This window comes from Drosophila elegans, unplaced genomic scaffold (assembly GCF_018152505.1).
Source record: "Drosophila elegans isolate 14027-0461.03 unplaced genomic scaffold, ASM1815250v1 contig_814, whole genome shotgun sequence".
NCBI classification, from domain to species: domain Eukaryota; kingdom Metazoa; phylum Arthropoda; class Insecta; order Diptera; family Drosophilidae; genus Drosophila; species Drosophila elegans.
The window spans coordinates 9278656-9305882 of record NW_024546167.1 but is presented as its reverse complement, the minus strand read 5'-3'; the positions used below and the strand labels follow the sequence as shown (position 1 = coordinate 9305882).

General features: G+C 41.5%; 4 protein-coding genes across 6 annotated transcripts; 2 read left to right on the top strand and 2 right to left on the bottom strand.

Annotated features, from left to right (window-relative positions):
• Positions 1–16: 16 nt before the first annotated feature.
• On the bottom strand, positions 17–10215 carry LOC108150484 (diacylglycerol O-acyltransferase 1). Of its 3 annotated transcripts, none has more exons than XM_017278690.2 (10): positions 10135–10215; positions 6418–6796; positions 6227–6355; positions 6075–6166; positions 5954–6006; positions 1468–1576; positions 1269–1412; positions 893–1203; positions 565–837; positions 17–497 (listed from the first exon to the last, which is right to left on the bottom strand). In XM_017278690.2, exons 2-10 carry the CDS (start codon positions 6765–6767, stop codon positions 264–266), a joined length of 1695 nt encoding a protein of 564 aa, XP_017134179.1. In that variant the 5' UTR covers positions 6768–6796; positions 10135–10215; the 3' UTR covers positions 17–263. The 3 variants fall into 3 exon arrangements, with proteins under 3 accessions (XP_017134179.1, XP_017134178.1, XP_017134180.1); XM_017278689.2 differs by having other exon boundaries at positions 10126–10194; XM_017278691.2 differs by lacking the exon at positions 10135–10215 and adding an exon at positions 9764–9863.
• On the top strand, positions 1781–5694 carry LOC108150482 (exportin-2). Its single transcript, XM_017278687.2, has 6 exons — positions 1781–2004; positions 2402–3261; positions 3340–3823; positions 3884–4343; positions 4400–4700; positions 4775–5694. Exons 1-6 carry the CDS (start codon positions 1920–1922, stop codon positions 5510–5512), a joined length of 2928 nt encoding a protein of 975 aa, XP_017134176.1. The 5' UTR covers positions 1781–1919; the 3' UTR covers positions 5513–5694.
• LOC108150485 (trans-1,2-dihydrobenzene-1,2-diol dehydrogenase) lies at positions 5769–27026 on the top strand. Its single transcript, XM_017278692.2, has 5 exons — positions 5769–5941; positions 24922–25344; positions 25833–26112; positions 26177–26423; positions 26478–27026. The coding sequence occupies exons 1-5, from the start codon at positions 5878–5880 to the stop codon at positions 26913–26915; spliced, it is 1452 nt and encodes a 483-aa protein (XP_017134181.1). The 5' UTR covers positions 5769–5877; the 3' UTR covers positions 26916–27026.
• LOC108150483 (mucin-5AC) lies at positions 10710–20528 on the bottom strand. Its single transcript, XM_017278688.2, has 3 exons — positions 20026–20528; positions 15518–15803; positions 10710–13365 (listed from the first exon to the last, which is right to left on the bottom strand). The coding sequence occupies exons 1-3, from the start codon at positions 20026–20028 to the stop codon at positions 10982–10984; spliced, it is 2673 nt and encodes an 890-aa protein (XP_017134177.2). The 5' UTR covers positions 20029–20528; the 3' UTR covers positions 10710–10981.
• Positions 27027–27227: the final 201 nt, after the last annotated feature.

Below are 27227 nucleotides of genomic sequence, written 5' to 3'. Positions count from 1 at the left end.
TTAAAACACATTTTTATGAGTCTATAATTGGTTTTATTTACATGACATACTTAAATTCATTAACAAATGCATTCAATAACAATCTATTTGTGTTTATCAGTACTACATGCATGTGCAAAAGTCATACAAAATTGATTTGTATTGTGGCAATCACAAGTTATCTTCCTAACTTGCATTCTGGCTTATAAATTACAAAAAATACACGAACCCGACCAGTGCATATATTCTAGTGGTTTTCCACCAAAAAGTTCGATTTCTAAAATTTAGCTGACGTAGTCGGTGCCGTTGAGTGAGTTCTTAAAATGCTGAACCACATAATCGTGATAGTAGGCCATAATGCACAGAGGCTGGCCAAGAATAATGGAAGCCCACACAATTATGTTGCCCATGCGGGGACCCAGGCGTTTCTCAATGGATTTGGATATGGCCGAGAGAGGAATCTGACCCATCATGCCCATGAAGGCCCAGATCTTGTAGGTTTGCAGAGGAACAGAAACCTGTGAATAAAAATACATGTAATATAAAATGTTTCCAAAATAAATATGTATAAATAAATGTTGTTACCAAATATTCGTGGAAGAAGGCACTAAACAGGAAGACGATAGTAGAGGCCTGTCGCGAGGAGTAACCCATTTGGACCACTGGAATATAGAGATGACGCACACACCATCTATGAACGGGCATGTTCCAGGTTCGCCAGAACGTATCAATATTATTGGCATTCCACCAATCACAATAAAAGTTGCGATCCGCGAAATTCAGGAGCTCACCCACCGCATTTAGGAAGGAGTGGAACATCAGGTAGAAAAAACACAGCCAGCACAAATGATTGGGTAACTTTAAAAACAAAGAATTAAAAACGCTGAAGAAAATAATAGAAATCTCTACCAACCGCCAGTTTTAGAAGTCGCTCCGTGGCCAGAGCCACATCCATGTTGGAAAACGGAATCAGGGAGTTCCTAACCGAGGGAATTATCCATTGTTGGAACAAAGCCATCACCACATTCGCTCCAATCACAACCTCCAACAAACGCTTGAGCAGAAAGCGTTTGCGCACCCGCGAAGTTCTTGGGAAGTTCAACTCATAGCAGAGTGTGGGAGCGCAGAGGAAGTACAGAAGATCCCTGTAAGTGAGATTATCTGGATACTGCACCAGCTTGGAAACATCCTCGTCCTCTTCACCTCCATTCAAAACTCCATTTCCTAAATAAGAATTAAGCAAAACTAAGAAAAAGCTAAACAAAAAAATTCGTTTAAGGGGATCTTACTCAGTTCGGCCAAAGTAATGCTGGGTCGACGCTCTCGGGGATTCTTTTGGTAGTAAGTCTGACGGCACCACATATTCGTCTGCACGTACGACCAGAGTTTCAGGAACAATACAGAGTAAAAGAAACAAACCGTTGAGGCGCCCACTATACAAATTGGGAATTAGAAAAAATAGTTTAACTTTACTGAAATTGTACTTACTCAGACTAAAGGCATGTCCTTTAAGGTGAATGGTGACCACGGGCAGGCAAACAAGCACCACTATGTTTACTATCTGAATAAAGATGCCCAAGCCCTCGGCAATGATTTCCTACAAGTATTTTAAAATTTCAATGATTAAATTTAATTTTCATTTAAAACCATTCTTGACAAACAATAATTGTTTAACATGTTTAAGTACAGTTTAAAGTTATACAAAACGAAATTAAATGCACATTCAAATTCTGAAACTATCGATGGCCAGTAACGGTAGTCGCTCTCATCACTGGGCGAATCGATAGCGATAGACGGCTTTAAGTTCCATCCGCAGATCCGCGAGCATTCTGTGCAAAAAGCCATTTGCGATTTCATTTCATGTTGCAAAAGTGTGGAGAAAACACCACCCAGTGAAAATATTTAACGCAAAAAGGACACCGAAATAGAGCAGACTCGAAATGGAAGTGACAGAGGCGAATTTGCAGCTGCTGGCCGGTTATTTGCAGCAGACGCTGAGCGCCGATCCAAATGTCCGCCGGCCGGGTAAGTGTGTGTGGGAATGCGTGTGCTGGCGGCACTCACACAGCTGCACATGCGTGCAGGCGTGCCGTTGTGTGTGTGCGCGGGAAATCATTATTGGCGACGCTTAGAAAAAATACGGTTTTTAAAAACCTATTAGGGGAGATTCTATAAGATTTCCAGGCTTATGCAAGATTGCGAAATCAATACCGCCTATACTGAACAGAGCCATAGGAATGTTGAAACCAAACGTGCCTAGATTCCCTTTTACAAAAATCTTTTAAAATAGCTCAGGGGTTTTATGGGAACATTATGTTCAATTTACTATCAGAAGCTTTATAACATTTTTATTTTTTTATCTAATTAACGAAATATTTAGTACTCTTTATAATAAACTATAATTTCTCTCCTCAATCTTCAGCCGAAAAACTCTTGGAGTCTACGGAACTGCAGCAGAATTACCCCATTCTGCTGCTCAACCTGATAGATAAAGCCCAAATGGACATGACCACGCGGGTGGCAGGCGCAATTGCCTTCAAGAACTATGTGAAGCGGAACTGGGCGGCCCACCTGGACAGCGATGGACCAGATCGCATCCATGAAAGTGATAGGAACACCATTAAGACGCTAATTGTAACGCTGATGCTCCACTCACCGGTGGCATTGCAAAAACAACTGAGCGATGCCGTGAGCATCATTGGCAAGCATGATTTTCCGAAAAAATGGCCGCAGCTCATTGACGAGATGGTGGAGAGATTCGCCTCAGGCGATTTCAATGTCATCAACGGCGTTTTGCAAACCGCACATTCGCTCTTTAAGCGCTATCGCTTTGAGTTCAAGTCGCAGGCTCTGTGGGAGGAGATCAAATTCGTGCTGGATCGCATGGCAAAACCCCTGACCGATTTGCTCCAGGCCACAATGCAGTTGACCAAGGTGCATGAGAATAATGCCGAGGCTCTGAAGGTCATCTACGGTTCTCTGGTGCTGGTGAACAAGGTGTTCTTCTCGCTGAACTCCCAGGATTTGCCCGAGTTCTTCGAGGACAACATGAACACCTGGATGGGTGCGTTTATTCAGCAGCTCGCCGTGGATGTGCCATCGTTGCGCACTGGCGATGATGAGGATGCGGGTGTGCTGGAGCATCTGCGCACGCAGGTCTGTGAGAACATTTGCCTGTACGCCAAGAAATACGACGAGGAGTTCAAGCCCTTCATGGAGCAGTTTGTAACTGCAGTCTGGGAGTTGCTGGTCAAGACCAGCCTGCAAACCAAATACGATGCGGTGAGTGATCGAAAGAAGTTTGATGTTTCCATTTCATTTAATAGAATTATTATAAAAACATAAATTTTTCCTTCTTAGTTGGTTTCCCACGCCCTGCAATTTCTATCCGTGGTGGCTGAGCGACAGCACTATCAGAGCATTTTCGAGAACCCAGAGATTCTGGCACAGATCTGCGATAAAGTTGTCATTCCCAATCTGGACATCCGGCCCTCGGATGAGGAAATTTTCGAGGACAGTCCGGAGGAGTATATTCGGAGGGACATCGAAGGTTCAGACATTGATACACGACGTCGGGCGGCCTGCGATCTGGTGAAAACTCTATCCATTAACTTTGAGCAAAAGATCTTTGGCATCTTTGGCCAGTATCTGGAGATATTGCTGACCAAGTACAAGGAAAACCCCACAGCCAATTGGCGTTCAAAGGATACGGCTATTTATCTGGTCACTTCGTGGGCATCTCGAGGTGGAACTCAAAAGCATGGCATCACACAAACCTCGGAGTTGGTTCCACTGCCGGAATTTTGTGCCCAGCAAATTATTCCGGAACTGGAGAGGCCCAACAGTAAGTGGAAACTGTTCTCAGTGTTTTAAAGCATCAATCTAATTACTGATTCCTTTGCAGTCAACGAAATACCCGTTCTTAAGGCGGCTGCTATTAAGTATGTTATGGTGTTCCGCAGCATTTTGGGTCCCCAGGTACTGGCCAACTGTCTGCCGCAACTTATCAGGCATCTTCCCGCCGAAAGCCCTGTGGTCCATAGCTATGCCGCCTGTTCCGTGGAGAAGATTCTCACCATGCGCGATGCCAGCAATGCGATTGTGTTTGGTCCCCAGGTGCTGGGTCCTCATGCCACTCAACTCATAAGCGGATTGTTTGCCACCCTCTCGCTGCCAGGATCCGGAGAGAATGAATATGTAATGAAGGCCATTATGCGTAGTTTCTCGGTTCTGCAATCGGCCTCTATGCCCTTTATGGGCGTGGCCCTGCCGCAGCTCACAGAGATTCTCACCCAGGTGGCCAAGAATCCTTCTCGCCCACACTTTAATCACTATCTGTTCGAAACTCTGGCTCTGAGTATCAAGTAAGTGACACAATGATCCTCATTCTAAAAGGTATTTTAATTCCAATTATCTGCAGAATTGTTTGCCAGGCTGATGCCTCTGCTGTGAGCTCCTTTGAGGAGGCCTTGTTCCCTGTCTTTCAAGGCATTCTACAGCAGGATATTGTCGAATTTATGCCCTACGTCTTCCAGATGCTTTCGGTGCTGCTGGAAGTGCGCGAGGGCTCTGGTTCCATTCCGGAACCCTATTGGGCCTTGTTCCCTTGCTTGTTGTCTCCAGCTTTGTGGGATCGAACGGGCAACGTCACACCCTTGATTCGGCTTATATCTGCTTTCATTAAGCAGGGTTCAGCTCAGATTCAGGCCTTGGGCAAATTGGTAAGTTAACTTATGAAAGGAGAACACAGGATTTAACTTACTGATTCTAATTTGACCTATTTTTTTAATTGCAGAGTGCAATCCTGGGAATTTTCCAGAAGATGATTGCCTCCAAGGCTAACGACCATGAAGGCTTCTATCTGCTGCAGAATCTCCTTTCCTACTACCCCGCCGCTGAAATCCAGACCAATCTTCGTCAGATCTTTGGCCTGCTCTTCCAGCGATTGTCTCTTTCGAAGACGCCGAAGTACATCAGCGGCATTATCGTCTTCTTTAGCTTCTATGTGATCAAGTACAGTGGCGGTCAGCTGGCTCAGTTGATAGATGAGATACAGCCCGGCATGTTTGGCATGCTCCTGGATCGTGTGTTCATCACCGATATGGGCAAGGTTCTCAAGGAACAGGATCGCAAAATGGTGGCGGTGGGTGTCACGAAACTTCTCACTGAGACGCCGGAAATGTTACTGCCACAGTACGGTGCTTTCTGGCCCCGCTTGCTACACTCTCTCATCGATCTGTTCGAGCGACCACCTGAAAAATTGAAGGGTCTCGAAATAGGAGAGTCTGCCGGAGTGGCCGAGGATCCCGATGCGGGCTATCAAGTGGCCTTTGCCCAACTAACCCACGCCCAGCCCAACCAGCCCGATCATCTTGCCGAGATCACTGATGCCCGCCACTTCCTGGCTACCTCGCTCTCCAAGTTTGCGCAATCGCGGGCAGGAGAGTTACCCACTTTGTTGTCGCCCCTGGAACAGGAGTATAAGCAAGTGCTGCAGAAATATTGTGATCAGGCTGGCGTACGCATTGCCTAAAGGTAACGAAAGACTCGGAGCTCATTTATCGCAATCAAACCTCGCCATACATTCGCAACTCTTATCTATATACACGCACTCAGTCGATCACACACTGCATACCCCGTTTATTGTCATTGAAAAATTGTATCTTATGTATATGTAAGTCTTGTAAACAATAAATAGTTATGTTTTTAAAATAAGGTGCATATGCTTTCTATTGCAGTTGCGGTAATAATTTAATTAGCACCAAGTTCTTTGATTGACGTTAAAAACAGTAAAAGTATACTCAAAGTAACAAAACGTTTTCTGTCATAGACATAAATTTTCTAAATTGTCGTTATTTCAATAATAACTTGATACTTTAAAATTTATCATATTATACGATGTTTAAGCTTATTACGTGGTTCAAGTCGCGACCGAACAAATTAGGCGTTAGATGCTATCAAAGTGAGTACTCACCATGGCAAGTCCCTTTTCCACAGCCAGGCAGAGGGAAATGTGAACCAAAGAGTCTGGAAAAGATGGAGATTTTAAGGATTAAGAGTATGGGATGGCTAATCCTAGGGATTTGGGCACTTACAAATGCTCAGGATTAGGGCATTGTGACCCTCGCCCTCATTGTGTCCGCTTATGAAAAAGAACCAGTCCAAGGGATTTATGCGAACGCCATATCTTAGATAAGGGTATAATTTGTTAGAATTTTTCCTATGATTAGATTCCCTTCATATTTACTTGAGCAGATTCTCCAGACCTAAACGCAAACCTCCAATGCAAAGCAGTAGAAATCCCCAATTAACCAGACCCGTAAAATTGGTAAATCCGGAGCTCCAAGAAAACAGAGAGTCTCGAGGTCGATGGATTCTAAAGTGGGTTAAGCAATTACTTTGCTTTTCAATATACATATATATCATTTATTTACTCACGGTCTGCCCGGTTGAGCTTTTCGCTGCTTTTCTTCTTTGTTCGAAATTTCCTCGGCACGAGTCACACTTTGGGTTCTCCTATAACGCAGCTTCTTCTCGGATCCATTCGTCCCATTGCCATTCTCATCTTTATCCAAGACTTTGCGGTATTGCCGCAGATCGATGGGATTGCCATGCTGATCGAACAGATTTTGGGTTGATTTGCGGTTCCGCAGGCTGCTCAGATTGTGTTCCGTGGCAGAGGCTGATCTTCTCAAGCGCTTCATGATTCCCACACCACCGGATCCGCCATTCTTGGTCGGTTCTGGTTTTCCGGCTCCCTTATCTTGGGGATCCTTATTGGTGGTCATGCTGTTCTAGCCGTTATTGTCCCCGCTCTCTATAAACAAAATTTCAATTTATGATGATTAGTTTTTGCTTATCGCACATTCTTTTTGCAATTGAATGGAGCATACCACGATAAGATTTTTGTTGGTTCCCCTTATAAAGAGTTCAAGTACTTTTACTTTGACACAGAAATAACTCAGATTTGGATTGAGAGGGTTATTATACTTTACTGATAAGATGTAATGACGGTAATTACGAAATAACTCTTTGGTATATTTATTTATGATTTAAACATTCATTTTAAAAACAAATATATAACTAAATGGGTCCCGAAGCACCTAAAAGCGATTTCCACAGCCATTGCGGTCAAAGTTCATTTGACTTTGCGATTGCTGATTATGTAATCAGATACAGATGCATAGACATTGCCTTATAAGTCACTTATAAGCCGACCGCTTCTCACTTGAGCTGTGTAAAACCAGTTGTAAAGTTGCTACGATCGTACTTGACATTAGCTGCCTGAGTCAAGATCGCATGTCAACTGAATGATAACATTTAGACACAATAAATGTTTTGATAATCATACCCTGCCCTTACGAAGCCAATGATTCTTAATATTCTATTTGAAAGTAAAGCGGTATATAATTCTATTTCTGAATATATTTCAGATTCTAGGGAGAGATTCGGTCTATCGTATATTGTTTATGTCAAACAACAAGTGGCAAGATACGATTAGAAATTGCTGCTTTAGCTATTAGCAAATAATAATATTGTATTGTATTTGCAAACAACTTCCATGACGAAACTGCAGGGTTATCTGTTGAAACTAGAAATTCTTAAGTAACAATATTAGCGTCATTTTATAAAGGCAACAATTTTACTTAATAGTTTTATTTGAGTAGCTTTTTTATGCCTTATTTATTTGCCATCAAAGTTCGATTACTATCGCTGCTTATCGGGTATGCAAAAACAAGTTAACTTGAAGGGATCGTAAGTTGCGTTCAATGTCATCAATTTAAATACTGGTTTTCTAAACAGTTTTGCAAAAGCAATGTTTATATTGTAAAAATCAATAAGTCTGTGTGGAAATTTTCCCAAAGAAGCATTCTTGATTAGCGAACTCGTCAGACCTTGCAGTGTGTACTTAGTATTCCAGTGGCATCAAACACTAACTTTTACATGATTATTCAGTGCGTTGAACTGATCCAAGTGAAAGAAAGACATATACTCGAACAGTATGTAAATGTGCATTAAATGTAGAATCATTTAAGTGGAGTCATCGTGACGCAACGTCCGTCATTCAGAACTCGAAGTCGAAGCTCGTCATAGCTCATCAACAGAATGATGAGTAATTACCAGAATTTGGGGGCACGCAGTAGATACAGTAAAAATGCATATAAAATATAAATATAACACTTCCATATAATCAAACACACAAGGGAGTCCAAGATGATCGTTCTGGCGTTTAACGTCTTTCGATATAAAATTAACAAAATATCATATCAATATAAAGAACACTATCAATTAACTATTACTATTATTGTAGTTTATATGTTTGTTTTATATATATATTGGACATTTTTTATTGACACCTATAAAAATCATTTATTGTAATATTTGGAAGGTATTTTAAATATATTTTCAAGGTTTTCTAGATTGATTTAAAAAATCCAAAAGTTTTGGGGACAATTATTTAGCTCAGAAAATGATACGCTATTCTCTTGGCCGCTGCTGTTTGCATGGATATACATTTAACCCGCATGTGGCAAGGAGAACCGAACCTGAGTTGAATTGCCGCTGCGGTTTGACGATTAGTTTGTTGAACTCTGGGTTTATATTTAAACCGATTAAGGTGGGGGGTGCAGCGGTAAGTTAAGCACTTATCTGCCCTGCACAGATATTAATGAAGCAACGGTTGGTTCGTCAGCCTAGTGCCCACTGTGTATTTATAATTAATGCACTCCTGCCGTAAATGAAAAGCCTATGGCGACCTTAACATCTTACAAATATTCCAGAAGCCTCAGTTGTAGTAGCATAATTGGTCAGATAATTACTGCTGGAACCGGTTGCCGCTTTAAATGGAAGAACTCCCCGTACCAGCCATAAAAGTAGGTCAGTAACTCAAGTAAATCCATCATATTGAGCGCTGGACGACTGCCCATCGACTGAAGATTGATAAAGGTTATCAATGCAGCGGTTCATAAACTCTGTGGTTGCATAAGCCCCTCGTTATCATGTTGCCAGGGTAGACATGTCTGGCAGGGCACCCTTCTTATCACAATTTCCTTGTCCCTTACAATGTAAAACGGATGCAGATGAACTACAAACTAGCCGAGTTCATAAAAAGAAAATGTAAAGACTTCTCTTTATAAACTCAAAATTCTAATTTTCATTAACGCATTAGAAAAGTGCTCGTTCTAATCGCATAACTATTTTAATTTGTTATGTTTTCTTACAACTTTTAGTAGTAGATGTAGATAAGTAAGCCCTAAGGAAGTTGGACTGTAGCTCAAATATCGAGAGTAAAAAGACACGAAAATTCGCCGGCTGCTTGCTAATCAGAAGGAAACAACGTCGTTCTTATCAGCCGGAGTCTGACATTTGCCGTGCAACTGATAATTCCTATTGGAATGGAATTTGTTTTTCCAACAAGACAGACACACTCTCTCTCTCTCTTTTGTTGGCACTTTTTATCTCTGATCAGACGAAATCTCTGTTTGGGTTTTTGGCGTAAAGTGAACCGGTTTTTTTGGCATAGAAGTTTGTTTGATTTTTACTGTTTGGCTTTTTCTGTTTGTTGGAAGCGACGCCACATTTCGGAAATATTTTTTTTTTCAGGCCGCGTCGCAGTGCCCGGATCAAGGTTATATAGACATCGGTCAAATATATGCACACACGTTTAGGTATATAGGCATTATCACCGCTCGTTAAATTCAAGGGGAGGCAAAGATAGTTTCACTAATTTTTGATTTCTATACCAAGCATAAAAATATTAAATTATTTACGATTTGTTACTAGCCTTTTTATCACCTAGGCTGCTGTTATCGGAAATTAAAACACTTTTTGAGTCACCAAATCTCTCAGCACGTGTTTGTTCACTTGTTGCTTTTTCCCTTGTTTTATGCCAAACTGAAACACATTTCCGTTTAAACAACTGCATTCGCAAGTATTCTTCTTATTCGTTCAAGTTCATTACTCCTCTTTTGAACTCCAAACAAAAGCGAAAGTAAGAAAGAGAACGAAGATCGCTTGGCAGCGTAAACAAAACACAAAAACTCTCTCACACTTGATCTTGATTAAATTAGTTTTTCGCACTTTGGCTGTGTGAACTTGAAGCTTCTTTTATTGTCCGCTTTTCTAATAATGAATTATTTAGCACACCTCGCTCACAATTTAATCCAATTGGCGCGTTGTTGTCTCTTCGGCGTTCTTTCTTCAACTGGCGCTTGGAAAATCCAATTGGAAATAAACAAAGTGAAGCGATAGGTCGACAGCAGTGATGACAGAATTTTAGCGGGAAATAACTGTTTTTTGGCGGGAAAAACTTATTCACCAAATAACAAATAAATACATTAAAAAATTAAAATATGCGAATGGCCTAAAGCTTAATGTTTTTTTTTTTTTAGTTTGTGTATATCAGCCTTTTGCCGCAGTATTTTTGCCAACACTGTACAGCATACACTTGTGTTATCGCTATCGAGCTTTGAACGATCGATTTTTATTGGAAAGAGCTTTTTGGCGGTTGGTTTGAAATTGAACCATTGGAATGTAACATTTTATTGTGTATGTACGAATGTGAGTTTCATTTGAACTGGCTTAAATAAAATGTTTAAAATTGTTTAAATAATTTCCTTTAAAAATCTTAAATATTTTTAGGAGAAGTTTAAAGAAGTTATTTAAAATTTCGCTCACCTTTGTTTATTTCCGTTTCAAAAATTTAATTACATTGACTTTTTATATTTTCGCATTTATTTTTCAATTATTGCACACTTAAGAACTAAAAAACGTAAGAAAATTTATATAATTTAATGCTTAATTACAAAACGAAAACTCTTTGCTCGAATTAAATTGGGTATAGAGTGCAGTCACATTGTGACGCCAGCAGGGCCTAAGAACTAACAACAAATAAATACAGATTCAATTAAAGCTGACTTATGTACAAGAACGTATTAGGCGTGAGAAAAAGTTTCTGATAGATTTGGTATAGAGCGCAGTTTAAGAAAATGCTTATCTTGGGCTAATGCTGCTGTCGCCTTTCGTCGATCTCCCCGTCGTCCAGACCTTCGATCAGATCCTCCAAATCGTCATCGCCATCGTCTACATCATCCACAAATTGATCGATTCGCTTGAGCAAATTGTGCGATTCGTCTGGCTCCTCCTCGTCTTCCAGTTCACCATCGGTGGCCGTTTCATCATCTCCCTCCAGCTCCTCATCGTCGTCATCATCGTTGTATTCCATAATGTCGCTAACGGTGACCCCCTCTTTAATCCGTGACTCTGGCAATTGATCATAGTCAAAGACCTGACGCGTTGCTCGCGGTGGTGTCTCAGTGGAAATCGGTGACCCTGGATCCTCGCCAGCTTCATCATCTTCATGGGTGTCGTCTTCCAGCAGACTCTCTATGTTCGCCGCACTACTGGAAATCCTGGGTTCCGGTTGTTGTGGCAACAACTTGGTACTAACTGGCTTCAGCACGGTGCTCGTGGTGGCGGTGGCCAATGGTGGTGACCCGGTTGTGGATGAGGCGATCTCATGGGCATCGGCAAACATATTGTCCAGTAGACTAAGTAGATCATTTACATCACTTGCTGCTTCTGGCTTTGGTTGTTGTGGAATCGAAGGTGTAGTACTGCTAATTGGCACTTTGGTTGTTGTTGTTGTCGTTGTTGTTGCCTTAGTGGTTTTGGATGTGGTGGTTATTTTGGGCTTAGTGGTGGTGCTAACTGGTGCCTTTGTAGTGCTGTAAACAGGAGCTCTTTCAGGGGCTCTTGTGGTCGAGGGCTTTGCGGTAGAGGGTTTGCTAGTCGTTGTAGTCGTTGTCATGGGCGTTGTTTTGGTGTGCAAATGTTTGACCTGGTAGGACTCCACGGTTCCCCGCTTCTCATTGGGATCTGCTATCCTGACCACTGGTTCCCTCTTCGAGATGACCGGCACTATCTTCGGACTGTGTGGATCCAATTCGTTTTGTCCATAGGTCTTCACCTTCGAATGACCCTCGATGATGAGGTACATGGGTCCTAGCAGGGGCTTCGGAGGTTGCTTGTAATGGGAGAAAAGCGAGTCGGTGGTGGGTTCACTCGCAGCAGGAGCCACTGTGGGTCGCTCGGCCAGATTGCTGGTCTGGGGGATCAGCAAACGATTACTGGTTGTTGTGCTGGACCGCTGATAAATGGGTAAAGTGGTCGATGTGGTCGATGTGGTCGATGTGGTCGATGGAGTGGTTCCCACGGTGGTCGGGCTGGTCACCAACATGGGTCTAAAGCCAGAGCTACTCGCTTGCGGAGTGGGTGTGATGTAGATGTCCGGCTGCGCTTCTTGTCTGGTGGCCACAGTGGGCACTGCTATGGTGGGTGGTCCGGGCACAAAGGTCACTGGGGCGTAGGTAAACGGTGGGCGGGTGGAGCTAATGCCAAAACCAACAGGTGGCAGTGGATGATGTGGCTTACTCGTGCCCATCAGATACTTGGTGGCCGGCATTGTGGGCTTAACCTTGGGCTTGGACGTCACCACCACCTCCTTTTGGAGCAACTCATGCAGCCAGGGCTTCCTGAGACCAGTTTTTGGTCCACCCTGATGTCCTGGCAGCGAGTTGGGCGAGTAGCTCACCGATTGCTGGTGGTGGGGCCTCGAAAAGCTATAGGTGTGCATAGATTCCTGCAGATGTGGGTCTGAGTAGCTTAAGCGATGTGCTGGTGGCATACTCGTAATCCAAGGCGTTGACGCCGACAAAGAGGTGTGGTGACCCATCGCTGGCTGATGGTAGATCACGGAGGAGGTCATCGCCTGTTTGGGCGTTGGCGAACTCATGTAACTCATGTACGAGGTGGGTGCTCCTGTGGCCATCATGCTGTTGTGTCTGTACTCCATGTGTGGAACGGAGGAGGCGCCCGATTTCATCATCATCATCATGGGTGGTGGCATCAAGTGGGTATGCGGCATGTGCTGCTGGGCATGTAAATGCGTTGCCACATGTTGGCTTTGTTGTGGCATTTGTGGCACTTGTGGGCTGTGTTGCTGTTGGGTGGGGGCATAGTAGCTCCTCCGGATGGAGGCTGCATATTTAGCCTGTTGCTGCAACTGCTGCTGATGCTGCTGCTGATGCTGATGCTGATGCTGTCCTAAGCCAACTGGTGGATATGGATGGGCGTGAGGCACCCTAACCCGTTCACTGGCCACGCCCAACAGCAGAACCTCGCTCTTGGTTTTATTGCGAAGCACCTCTGGCGGCAGCTCCTTTTTCCTGGCCTCCGGATTACTCTGACCCGTACTGTTGCTCTCCGCCCAATAGCGAACTCGATCCAAGGCCGGCGGACTGTAGTCGTAGGTGGGGTCCTTCTGCAGCGGATCTCCGTGTCCAAGTGGTCGCCACTCGTTGTTGTTGTTCGGATCCAGCCGCGGGGCTGTGGAAGAAACGAAGCCGGGGTAAATGATTGAGTGCCGTATCAATTTACTTTTACATGTGCAACTTTAATTGCCCCCCAAATGGCCGGCAGGCATCTGAGCTGCAGATCCAGCTATGAGCTAGGAGCTATGTGCCATGGCCACGGCCAAATCATAACTCGTTAAAGTGTTAACAAATGTTTTTGTCCCGTCACTTGGCCAAGTCGGCATCCTGGTTGCTCACAGCGAGGGGTGTTCTGCGATTTATATTTTAATTACAAGATTTGCCTATTTTTTCATTAGTTTATTTTGTAATCCTTATTTATTTGCACCTGATTTTTGCCACTTTGGTCTAGTTATTAAAGTAGTCTAAAAACTGTGGCCTTAACATTGATAGCTTAATATAAAGGTAATTAAATATGTCGTAGAAGTGGTTACAACTTTAAGCTCACTTTTTTTTTTAAGAAAACATTTGAGGTAACCACAAAATAAAATTCTCAAAGAGAGAACACCCAATAGTAAACGAACTACCCTCGTTTCTATCTGACTTCAATCGCTTTTGTGCAGTTTTTGCATAAATTGATTTTAAATGCCCGCGGACAGTGCGCAAGATTGGAGCTGCAGTCGATTGAACCCGACGCTTGAGCCTCACTGCGTGATTGGATGAGCCGCTTAGCTCCCCGCCATGTGGCTCCTAATTAAGCCAGAGTCAGAGGCCAAGCCGCCAAAGTCTGACTCTGTGAGCCCCAAAACGCCCACCTGGCAGCCAACACTTGGCCGGGGTACTGGTACTCCTCCGTCGGCAGGCGTTGATCAGTGGGGGCCACGACCAAGGCAATCAACACGGCAAACAGTCAGACAGCTAGACATAAAGTCGCATTGGACCTGCGACTTGGGCCTACTTGGACTTCGGCTTGAATTGGCTTTGGCTTGGCTTGATTGACTGATCAACGGACTGAGGAAAAATCAAATGGCAGAGGCGGCGAAGGCGAAGGCGACGACTACGAATGCGGAGGCCTGATAAATTATTAGCTAAAACCAGACAAATCGCTTTCCATTTGAGCGGTTGCAAAGGCATGCGGAGCTATAAGCTCCCAGCTCCCAGCTCCTCGACGTGAGGACATGCACTTGGCACAAGCGGAAATGGCCATTCATGCATCTTGATCCCCTTCTGGCAATTGGCTTTTAATACGCTTACCATAATGACTATCTATTTTCTATTATATTGCCTTCATTCCTTCTTTTGATCTAGCTTTTACGATTATTATTTTTTTTAAGATATAAAAGTTATCCGCAATATAATAATACCTTCACAAAGGAAATTAAATTTTGTAGTTCTCACAAATTCATACCAAATATGTTTAGCACTGAAGGTTGTATTTTATTTTTTCGAATACTTATTAAATTGAAAATAATTTGTTCTTTACTTTAGTTAATAAGATTTAAAATCAATATTCTTTAGTTTCTGAAGTATCTTTAATTTAAACATTTATAATTATTATTATTCTCTTAAAATTTTAATGGAAACTTAAGAACATTAGGAGGTGATGTCATTAGTACATCGAAAACAATAATAATGTTTACGTATTTAAGTAAAACATGAGTAGAAGGTTTTAATTTAAATGTCACTCTAATCTAATTATCAAAAACAAAAAAAACTTCTTTTAAATTTTTTATAAACTTTTAAAATTGTTCAAATATTTGGGCAAATGAAAACTAACAACCGAATACTATTTAAGGGTATTTATACCGTCGATTTGCCCATTCCTTTCAATAGCTCAATGGGTGGGCGCACTCTGCCAACACTCGACTAGCTCACTTTACTCGGCGGCCACTCCAATCCTATCCCACCAAAAACCCAAACCCAAACCCAATCCCAATCGAGCACATGCATCTGTATCCCATTTATCCTTGCATAATTGCCTGTGACCACGAAACAATGTTGCCAGACGATTTTCACTTTCATTCGCATTAAAATGCCTCGCATGATTGCGTTCAAAATTGTTTGATCTCCTAATGCTGGCCATTAAAATAGTGCCCACTCTCCGCACCCAGGCACCCAATTATGTTGGCGAAACAAAATCAAAGTGCAAATCTTTCATATTTTTCATTTCGCTGCGGTTGTTGATAGTTGTTCGTTCGTTGTTCGTTCGTTGCGCGTTGTTCGCTCACCTGTTGTCAGACCAGCCCCATCCTGACTGGCATTCGTCTTCGTCTCCAAAGTTTGCGATGTCTGCGTAGTCTGCGAAGTCTGCAAAGTCTGCAACGTCTGCGATGTGGATGCGGTTGTTGATTGAGCCAAGACCTCGATCACATGGCCGGAGGCGACTCCGAGGAACAGGAGGTGGAGCAGGCCAAGTATCGTAACCAAATCGCGGCTCTTGTGGCGTTCACTAATCATCGTGTGGCTCGGTTCGTTGGCTCGGTCTCTCTGGTTTTTTTTTTCGTGTCGGCTTATCTGGAATTTTGTTAAATTGTTCAGTTTCGGTTATGACTCGCTGGTGATTTAATAGCCAGCCACATCGATTGTGTACGCCGAACTCGATCTGTGCAATTTTTAGCCACCGCAATTGATTCTTAACTATTGGATAACGGACGTGAATGAGGAAGTTTGGCGGTTGTTGCATTGGACTCACTTAACAGGTTGTTATCCAGATTGCAGGCCAGTTAATACAGGTAGCCTTTTAGTTGTGATCATAAAATAAAATGCCAGTTTAAAATAAAATAAAAAAAGTAAAGAAAATTAACCTTTCACTAAGCTCGGTTTATTAATGAAGAGATATTAACTTGTAAATTGATTTTACAAATCGAATCTTAACGAGGCTTGAATGAGTACTAGAAGGGGATATGAAAGGGCTTTCAAGCCATGTAAATGTAAAGTAACGAAGGACTTAAGACACGAACTTGAAAGTATACACATACTAAAAATGTATAAACAACATATCCACATATTGGAAAATGTATATAATTGAAATACATTCACAGAAACGAGTAGTTATTTAAATTAGGAAGCAGAATGGATATAAAATTATTAAAATTAATAGAAAAGAAAAGCTATGCAAAAGAGTTAAGGCTGGAAAGTATTTGCTAAAAAATATTAACAACTTAAAATGTTTAGTATCTATCAACTTTATAAGAATAATGAAGAAGGGAATATTATCGATGATATTTAAGAGCTTATATTTCCTTCAGCAGCCTCGTAAAAATGCTTGTAGCTGGCCAATTATTTTATATAGCTTTTTTATTCGCACATTAATGTAATGTTATCATCACCTGAAGCTATACCTATAGATAGAAACATAATCCCAAACACATTAACACATTACTTCCACCAATTATGCGTTTAAAAAAAAACATCTTAACCTAGAAAAAATAAATACATGCCCCTTAATGTAGGATAATCACAATATAATTAAGATATGCCTTGAAGCTTTATCTACAGCTTTGATGAAAAAATTCCCAAACTCACTTAGGCCTTTTATGCATACAACAAAGTCTCTGTCTGATTTAAGACGCTCCTCCTGGCCAGCGACAACTTTTCGGATCGCAGAGATTGATACGATTATTTCATAATTTATGGCATTAAGCGGCAGAGGGCAGATGGGCGACTTGACCGACCAGGAGGCTCCCCGGAGACCAAAGATCGGCGAAGATCGGCGAGGATCGGCGACCTGGGTGGGCGGCGGCTCTTCTCCTTTTGGCTTTCTTTCTTCTCCATTTCCTCTCGAAGAAATGTCCTAAGGGCTTCTTATCATCATCTCCCTCCCCAGTTGCATGTCATCTTTGTCTCTTTTTTTTTTTGTTTTTTATTTTTTTTTATGCGAATATTTATTTTCGGCTTGCGCTTGCCGGCAATTCGTTCCCATCGAAAGTGAAATTTGTGCTTTTTGATCATAAAAGAAAATTTGCATTTATTTTGCAGCAGCTCTACGGTTTGCTTGTTGTTGCCGGCGTGCTGCTGCGGTGGTTGTTGTTGTTGCTGCAACTCGCTCAGCGGCAATCGTAAAAATTAACTTGATTACTACACGCATAAATAAAGCCATTAAATGGCAAACATCTTGCTATGGCAGCAATTAAAATCAAATAAAATTCGCCGCCGGTCAAGAAAAGTGGGAGGGGTGATATGATGGCCTTGCAATTGAATATAATTTGGCCCGGTCAACAATTCGAAAACCCATTTTCCCAGTATTGCCACTAATGATGGACACAATTTCCCCCAATTTTCCACTGGTCAACAGTTTCATGCATCGAAATTGCTGCCATTTTTTATGAGGTAGGCCTAACTTGTTTTGACGCTCTCGTTTCGTTTGAGTTATTTAATTGTCTTTATTGTCTAACATCGCATTTGCATAATGCGTTTAATTACGCATCATTTCTGTGTTATTTCATTTTATTGGCTTTACATGACAAGAGAAATGTAATAGTCGCTAAGTGAGTGTTGGAGTTAAGTGTGTTGCGATTGTCTGATATGCAAATTATGGATATTTTATGCAATCATCTGTACTGACAGATGTTTTAATAGTAATATTTAGATATAGAAACTATTTACTTTTATGGTATGGTATAAATTTAAATAGAATACTTTTCTCAGTTAATTGTTAGTTAATTGGTGTTAATATTGTAATTTGATTTTTCATTATAACATTTCCTTACGGAAATGGAACATTTTTTAATTAAATATACCTCTCTAAAATTGCTATCGATTTCCTATTAATAAAAAAACTGGTTGTTTTACTTCAAAGCTTATTTGGTCAATTACTTTTTGAATTTCATTAACTGCTAAGCCAGGCTTTTAAAACGTTTCACTTCAACCAGTTTAAGGACTTTTATACAAATCGTTAGGCGCTAGGTTATTACACTTGCTGCAATAAAACTAGAGCGTTTTATTCCACAACTTTCAAGTGATTCACAGGCCTTCGAACCCACGCCATGTCAAAATTATATGAACGCATCAGCTGTATGGCCCCCTATCATAATTGCATTCCAAGCACTTTCGATCGGTGTATCTTAAAAGCCGGCACTCAGTCAGTCGCTCAAGTCGCTGCCCACAACATGGAACCCAAAAGGCTCCACTGGAGATCAGTGGAGATCACTGAGGCGATCGAAAGACACTGCGACATGGAGATGGAGATGGAGTGAGAGATGCACTTGATGCGACAGCTGTTAAGTGGACGGCTAAGCCAATGTGCGTTAAAAAGGCAGCTATAAAAAGCCGATGAGCAAGCAAACAGACCAATAAATAGACAAACAACCGAAGCAGAGACCAAATATCCATTCAAGTGCGCGACACTTTTTATGCCAGCAACAGCAGCAGCAGCAGTTGCAATAACAACCAGCAACCAGCAACCTGCAGCAGCAACACAAGCAACAAGAAACTGGCGCACAGAGATGCATACCAACATGGCAGCGTATTAGCCAAAGACAAATACTAATTGCAGCCAAAGCAGCTGCCACAGAAGCCACTGTGGCACAGCGGCAACATTAGCTGCAACCTCAGCAACATCAGCAGCTTCAGCAGCATCAGCAACACCAGCAACATCAACAGATGCATCAGCAGTTGCAGCTTCGGCTTTTTGTTGCCGGCAGTTAATTTCATTTAAAGAATGTCATCTTCACTTTAAGTGAAAGATAAATGCGCCGAGTGGACCGGGAGTGCCTGGAAAATCAAGTGGCTGCCCTTTCTCTCCTTGCCTTGAATTGTCTCTTTCATTCTGTACACACGGCGTATGAGTGATGTCCGTTTGTTTGTCCGCTTTTCGTCCGCTTTTCGTCGGCATAAGCGCCAGCTTAAACACCATTCAGCGCCTTAATTCTTTGTGCAAAGATGCAAGATCGTAAACGAGAAGAAACATTCGATTTCGCTGGCGAAGAAAGGTGGAATTTATGTGCAACATCCGCAGTCATGGATTATACCATTGAAAACCGAGAGTTGATTGATGGAAAATGCGTGAAAACGACCATGGACAATAAGTCGTTACCAAGTGTTGCAAGTAAAATGTTACTTTCGTGGTTCTTAATTGATCGTTTGTTTATTTACGAAGAGGAAGACCTTGATCCATGTTTGTTTAGGCGAAAAAAGGTCTTCAGAAATTCTTTAATATCAGACAGATTGAAAAGTTAAGTTCCCCTTTAACACGGTATTTCAAAGGTATATACAATTTCTACTACATTTTACTGATTTTACTATACGCTAGGCGACTTACGTTTATTTATGATACTTTCATTGAGATATACGAAATCACATTAACATTATCGTTACTGATCAAACACGTTGTTTAACGATCAACTTCAGTGGGTAATAAACACCGATCGCAATGAATAATCGTACTAAATTTACGCCTGATGACACGTAGGCCTGCATGATGTTAAACTACTCAAACACATCAAGTGAAGTGGTAAAATGTTATCAATTATTTTAATTTTGCAAGCTTGAATTTATAAAATATTAACTGTAATTGTCAAACAAGACAGTTCTAGTTTATTTAGGTAAACCTTGCCTCTTTCTAAATAAAGTTTAACAGTTTACATTCGCTTAAATACCATATATTTTTATAAGTCTAAGAAGCATCTTTTAAAATTGGGAAATCTTTTCTTTAATTGATTTGTTCTTTCACTTTCACAGAATTACACAATCTAAGCAGGATCTTACATCACCTGCTTTTTGCGGCCAATTGGCTTACCATTCAATGCCACTGGCACAGGAACAAATACATCCACTAATTTGCGAACAAAGCGTTTTGTATTCTTGTTGGCTTTTTGTTTTTTGCAATCCTTTCGAGGCGGCGAATGTTTGCCAACTAATTTGCATTCATTTCCTTGCCGACAATAGTCACAAATCAATAATCAAACACAAAGCCACACGGCCAGACAGCGAGGCTGGCCAGAAGACATTTCATTTCATTCAGTAAATTTCACTTTTAAACGACCAGCGCGACCGATGAAGATAGCAGCTCTTCGAGCTTCTGCCGCCGAAACCGACAGACATTCGCACGGGCTCGGGTTTTGGGACAAAAACCTGGGATCTTTATGGAGGAGCCAGTACCAGAGTTTCAGGGGCTTCAGGTTTTCTTCGTTTCGTTTCGGTTCGGTTCAGTTCGGTTCGGTTTGGTTCGGTTTGCTTTGCCAGCATTTGCCACCAGTGCATCCGTTTCAAAACGCGTCCGTTTGTTAACTGATTTCGCGTGGTCTTGGCCAAAACTCAAATTCGAAACTGTTAAAAGCGGCTGAGACGTTGGCGGCGACTGCGACTGAGATTGCAGGTACAACGAACCAGCTGAATAGCAAAGCCTGCACTTGTCTTCTTGTGGTGTTGCTGCCGCCGTCGCAACAACGCTGTTGACCAACGCTTTTGGCCAAAGCGAATCCATAAACACACGCGTCGCAGTCGCAGTTAACTGCGCCGTCGGCTTCGTCACCAAAGTTGTCGTCTTTTCGCTTTTGTTGCTGCCTGTTTGGCGATGGTTGTTGCCGTTGTCTAAAGCCAGACTCACTTTTCACTACCTGCAACATGTTGCCGTAGTTGGCCAAGAACTCTTATTATGTTTGTATTTTTTTTTTTCCGATAATAGGTTCACAGTGCATAAAACTGAAGTCGTTCAAAGCGTTTAATGGATTTTAGACACCAAAAGCATTTAAATTTTCCATTTATTGCTGGTTCATGAGTTAGGCTGTAGTGTAATGGTTTTTTATTTAAAAATAGTAAAAATTTAATGTTGTTAGTCAGTAATTTAATGGATTTCAACAATTCTTCAAATTTAAGCTCACTCCTATCAGACTACATTGATTAATTAACAGTTTAATTTTTATTACCAACCAAGTTTATGTTTTTTACTTATTTATATTACAACGAACTTGTTTTGCATTGTTTATAATTTCTTAAGATAGATTAAGTTAAATTAATGTTTAATAGCAAAGCGACTGTATAGTTTGGCAGTTTCAGTAATTTGTTTGCTGCTGCATTCTATTAAGTGCCCATAAAATTCAACATATTGTTCATTAACAATTGATTTGGCTTAAGTTTGCTGCCGGCCAAGAATGTTTTTTGTTTTAGCTTTGTTGGGCTTTCGCTTTTCGCCTTCACCTGTTGCATAAAAAACCGAAAATCTTTTGGCTAAATAAATTTCTACTTGCGGCCAACAAATCGTAAAATATGTTAAGAGCTTCGGGCAGCAAAAACAATTGGCAATAGTCATGACATGACTGGCTGTCAATTGGCGTTGCTGTTGCTGCTGGGCGTGTGCGTAGTTGAGGGGAAGATGAGAGCGAGCCGACGGACATGCATACGAAAGTCGTCAGCCGGACAATAAGTCCAAGAAAATAACAACGGCAGCGGGAAGATTATGCTGTCGTTTGGCCACAGAGCCTCCCTTTGTCCCCTTTCTCCCAACACTTTGAAGGTGTCAATTAGGTGGCGATGTTGCAAAAGCCTCGAACAAAAAACGTATGCCAAGTCAAAAGACTCTGGCAACGAACTTGACACATGACTTTCACAGCCTAGAATGGCAAAATATGCAAATATCTATGCGCACTCTTAAATATCTATGGTTGCAGAATTTTAAATGTAAAGCAAAGATTCATTCCACTTTCTTTTTTAGTTTTCGGAAGACTTTGTTAAAAAGTACATTAAAATAATACAAATTTGCTCTTCATTATTTATGTTATTTAAAAATATAAATAAACACAGCAAGAGCGATTCCTCTATAAATCAAAGCGAATGGCATTTTACTTATTTTGTCAATTTGTATGCGATGAAATCAAGTCAGAGTAAGTACCAAATCATCGCAAATCATTTCGATGTACCTGCGTTAATCCCCCCACCGTAATTTGTATCCCTCGATTTCGCCTCACTAAATCACCAATTGAATTTCCTCAGTCAGTTGGTCATTTGGCCAGTCTCGTTAACTTGTTTCTGTGGCCACTTGCAAGGCCATCTCGCCATCGCGCCATCTCAAGTGCAGCATTGGCCAAAACACCCCCGCCAGCGAGTTGAAACCCCCTTAATTAGCGCATGTGTGTTGCATGCAGCCGAGTTGCATGCATCCAGCTATCTGGCAGCCCACTCAGCCGTGTAAATTGTATCAATAAATTTATTGATTTCAACTGTTGCTGCTGACTTGTTTAATATTTTGCGACGATTTATGTTGCAGGCATGCAAATTTTAGTATTTATTTGCTTTGTCGGTGCGCCAGAGGATGGAGATCGGGATGGTGACCAAGATGACGCGGCCATGGCTTTAATGAACATGTCGTCTCCGCCGTGTCGTCGCTCTCGGGAAAGAGTCATCAAAAGACACACGCATGGCAAATTTGTGTGCTCCAGCTGTCAGCTCTTGTCGCGCTCCTCCTGCCCCATAATCTCCTCATGGCCAGCACACTACAAATAATATTCCATTTAAATATGAAAACATTTTCTTTAAATAAAATATATTTATTTTAAATAATGAGTTCGTAGAATTTATCTTTTCTTACAAAATTTGCATTAAGGATAAACAATAAAAAAGAAAATAGGTAAACAATCCTAACTGATATTTATATATATACTTTGTTTATTAATTTAAATATCTGATTTAGAAGAGGTACTTTTTATAAAAGCATTTTAAGTATCTTGTAATATAAATTTAAAAATATTGTATTTTTTTTTTTTGGCAGAAAAAAAATTTGCACTAATTTGTACAAATGCAGTAGTGGCTCCTGTTCGTGCCGTGTACTTTAATGACAGAAATTAGGCAACCTTTCTCTGGCACATAATTTCACCCACATACACACACTCGCTTTGACTTGTACACAGACATTTCCGGCACTTGGCGAGAGTTGGGTTGTTTTCTCATTTTCGGTTTTTGGTTTTCGATTTTCGGTTTTTGGACCGTCTGCACACCCATAGAACACTTTCGTTCATTGGCCAACCAAAAGCGCGCCTCGCACATATTTTTATCGCTTTGCATTTGGGGTTAGGGCAATTTCTACGGCCATCGACTTGCCACTTGCACCGCCTGCCATGCATGCCAAATCAGGTGAAAAGCGCTGCCCGCGCGGACGTCGCCCGGTGCATTGCTAATTAGATAAACAAATTTTTGTTTTTTGTTGGGACGCGCCGTCAACAGTCGAACACAGAAGCGGACACTCGCCGCTGGACATTGTTGCACGCACTCGAGTTATTGAAAAGTGAAATAAGCCGGGAAAGGTGGCACTACCAGCTTCCAAAAAATCGAATGCCAAATGCTCTGTTCCTAAAATACAAATAAGTATTTTACAAATATACCTTTTTTTAAGACTCAGTAGTTTTATCAAATAAAATATATAACTAGACAATGCTAAATAAATGTTTTTTTTCCGTTTAACATCTGCTATAATCTTTTTAATTTCTAACGCACCTTTAGAAAACATTAAAAAAATATTATTTAAAGCCTATAAATATATTTAAATTTTCCTAAGGCGTTAAAAATCACTTTGTAAAGTATCCTTAAAGTATATTTAAAGTATCTAAGAATTATATTTATTATATACATTAAAAAGAGGATAAGAAAACGAATCTTAATTTGAAAATTCAATTAAAGCCTAATGACAAGCTTCTCAATTTCGAGAAATCATTTAAAATAATATTTAAAGCAATAATAAGAAAAAATCGGCATAAACCCAACGATTTCTCCCCGCTGATAAAGTACAACCACTCGTCAAAGTGAGGCTACCCATCCAGCAGTTACTCCGGTGATAAATACACAAACAGTCCAATGCTTAGTTTCTAAAAAGAAAGTGAAATTCGAATGCGGACAGAACGAAGCGCAAAGTGCGCGGCCCAGGCAGCTCCCAACATGGCCAACTTGGCCAGGACCAGGCCAATGCGACAACAACAAAAAAAAATAAGAAAAATAAGAAAAATAAGAAACAAAACCTGACTGAGCTGCAGCCAACGGCAGCGAGTCATTCACAAGTTGTGATGCTAAACAAATATGACTAATTATGGAGGAACTGACGCACTAAACAGCGCCACATAATGCGCCCGTCGTCTCGCTTTTCGACGTAGATGGTCCACGGATGGCCCGCAGTCCGGACCGGTTGCCGGCGGCCAAATCCAACACCCGCAATTTCGCCAATTCGTGGAAAAGCGCTCGATTGTATGAATGAAATGCGTTTTACGCGACAAACTAGCCACTGATCGCCACTGGCTGTTGTACACTCGAAAAATAAATGATTGCGTATTGCAAATACATTTAAGACCAAAGTTTTTTACTTTTAAAATCTCTTTTTATACAGAAAATAATATAATATATTATTTTTAACATACATTTTTTTATTTATTTGCTTATAACTTCTTAGGAGCCTTTTTTCTCTTAATCGCTTTACAATAAGTCAACCTATTTTTTTACGTTCAATTGCTTAATGTTCGTAAAGTTTAAAATATGTTTAAAATCTTACAAAAGGTAATATTTCTATATAATATTTTATAGAAATTTGTTGCTATGATATTTATAAAATTATTTATTGGTAATAATTGTCCCTTTATTTATGTTTGTGATTACATTTTTCTGAGTGCAGTTTTCTCTGTACGAGATGAGTAAGTCCATCCTCTCCACTCTTCAGATCGCCTGCCCACTGGCTGTGCCACACGCCCATCATGCAGGTCGGACTGCAGGCGGAGCGGATTCGAATTCGGATTTGTTGGCGGTGATATTGGCGACCACAGCATGTGGCGACCGCGCCCTCGCGAACTGCACATCAATCGGTTTCCCTCCGCCAAGGCCAATTCCAAGGCGGGGTCAAAGGTTGAGCCGGGCCAGGCCGAGTGGGCGGAGGATGAGGGCCCAACGCTGCGTTGGGGCATTGCACCCGTTAGCCTGATGGCCGACGACTTTGCCGCTGCTCTGAGTGTCCTGCCGGAGCAGCACCACCGCATCGTGTCCTGCGTGGCCGCCTACCAGTCGCACGCCCTCGCCTTCGCCGATCGCCATCGCGTGGAGAATGTGTACACCAGCTTCGAGGATCTGGCCAAGTGCCCCGATGTCGGTGAGTTTCTATAGATATATATTTATATATTTATGTTTTAGTTTAAATACAAAATACTTCTGAATTTTTTGATCTTTTATAAAATATTTTAATATATAAAAAAAAAACAGAAACATAATGCTTTAAAAAAACACAAAAAAACATAGTGCTATAAAATATTTTTATTATGACCACATGAAGGATAAGTAATTTATGGATACTTTAAACAGTAATATTTAAAATAACATACATTAACATAAAACAAACTCTTTGTTTATGAAGTTAATAAAAACCACATTTTAATAACGCTTTTTAGAATATATATGAAAGACTTCTTAAAAAATATTGACTCATTAAATTTTTATATTTTTTATAACTTGACTGTTGTTGTATGAATATCATATCATATCATATCAACATTTTTTTTCATAAAAGCTAGCTAACTCCTATATAACTAAAGAACTTATCCCTCTGAGCCCGCATTAACAAATAATTCTGTTCAAGTCTAGACGTTGTGTACATATCGCCGCTGAATCCGCAACACTCGGAGCTGTGCCACCTGATGCTGAACCACGACAAGCACGTGCTGTGCGAAAAGCCGCTGTGCATGACGGAGGAGCAGGTGACCAAGCTGCTGGAGAAGGCGCAGGCGCGGGGTCTCTTCCTCATGGAGGGAATGTGGCCAAGATGTGTGCCCGCCTATCATTACCTGCGCCACCAGATCCTGCGCAATCGCCTCGGTGAACTTCAGCATGTCCGCTGTTCTCTGGGATTGCCCGTCCACCAGGGGTATGGTTTCTACTTTTATTTGGTAATCAAACTGTTCCTGAACAACCACTTGAATAACCCACAGGAGACTGTCACTTTATGGCGGAGTCACCAGCGATTTTGGCGTCTACGGAATGCAACTGGCGTTGTGGGTGTTTCGGGAGGTGCCGCGCTGCCTCAAGGTCAGTGGCAAGGTCAATGCGGAGCATGTGGACGTGGCCGCCGATATTGAACTCTGCTTCACCCGCGGCAAAAGAGCCTTCATCGAGGTCAGCGCGGAAAAGAAGCTCTGCAACCAGGCCATTATCCAGGGCAAAGATGGGTCAATTAAAGTCAGTATGAAACTATATACGTTTAATCAAAAATTCTATTTCAATCCTCTTTAGATGAACAACTACTGGTGTCCCACACGTTTGATCACTGAGGAGGTTGACTATGAGTTTCCACTGCCGGGTGGCGAGCAGATGCCTCCCACCCACTACCACAATCGACTGGGCATGTGCTACGAGGCCGAGGAGGTGAGGAACTGCATCCTGAAGGGCAGCAGCGAGAGCGCTAACTTCAGTCACAGCGAAAGCCTTCTGCTGGCCAATCTAATGGACACCATTCACGCGGAACTGGGAGTGGGTGAGTTTGCCAATCGCAAGCAAATGCCCGACCTTCAGCGGCAGCTCGAGAATATCCAGGATATAGTGAAGGATCCCGAGGAACTGGTCAGCGAGACGTGCCGTGTGCTGCAGGATATCAACACCTTTGAAACCATCGAGCCCATTCAGAAAGAGGAGGCTGATCCGCCCAGGCCCAAGGTCATGGATGCCCCCTAAAACCGGATTATGCGGGCATCTTTGGTGTCTTTGTGTAGTTCGTTTGAAAGAAGCAAGCCCCTCATTCGGATGATATGTGTTTTTAAATAAAATACAAAAACAATCACTGAAGAACATTTGAATGGAAAATGTTTCTCTTTAGCTAGATTTGGAGATGTTTGTTAAAAGCTTTTGGTTTATGTCCACGCTACAACAATGATTGATCAAAGACACAAACCAAACATATGAGGTGAATTTGCATTTGATTTATTTAATGGTGAAATTTTGTTTTAAATTTTAATGTAGGTTGCGGCAAAAAATTTCCAATAATGT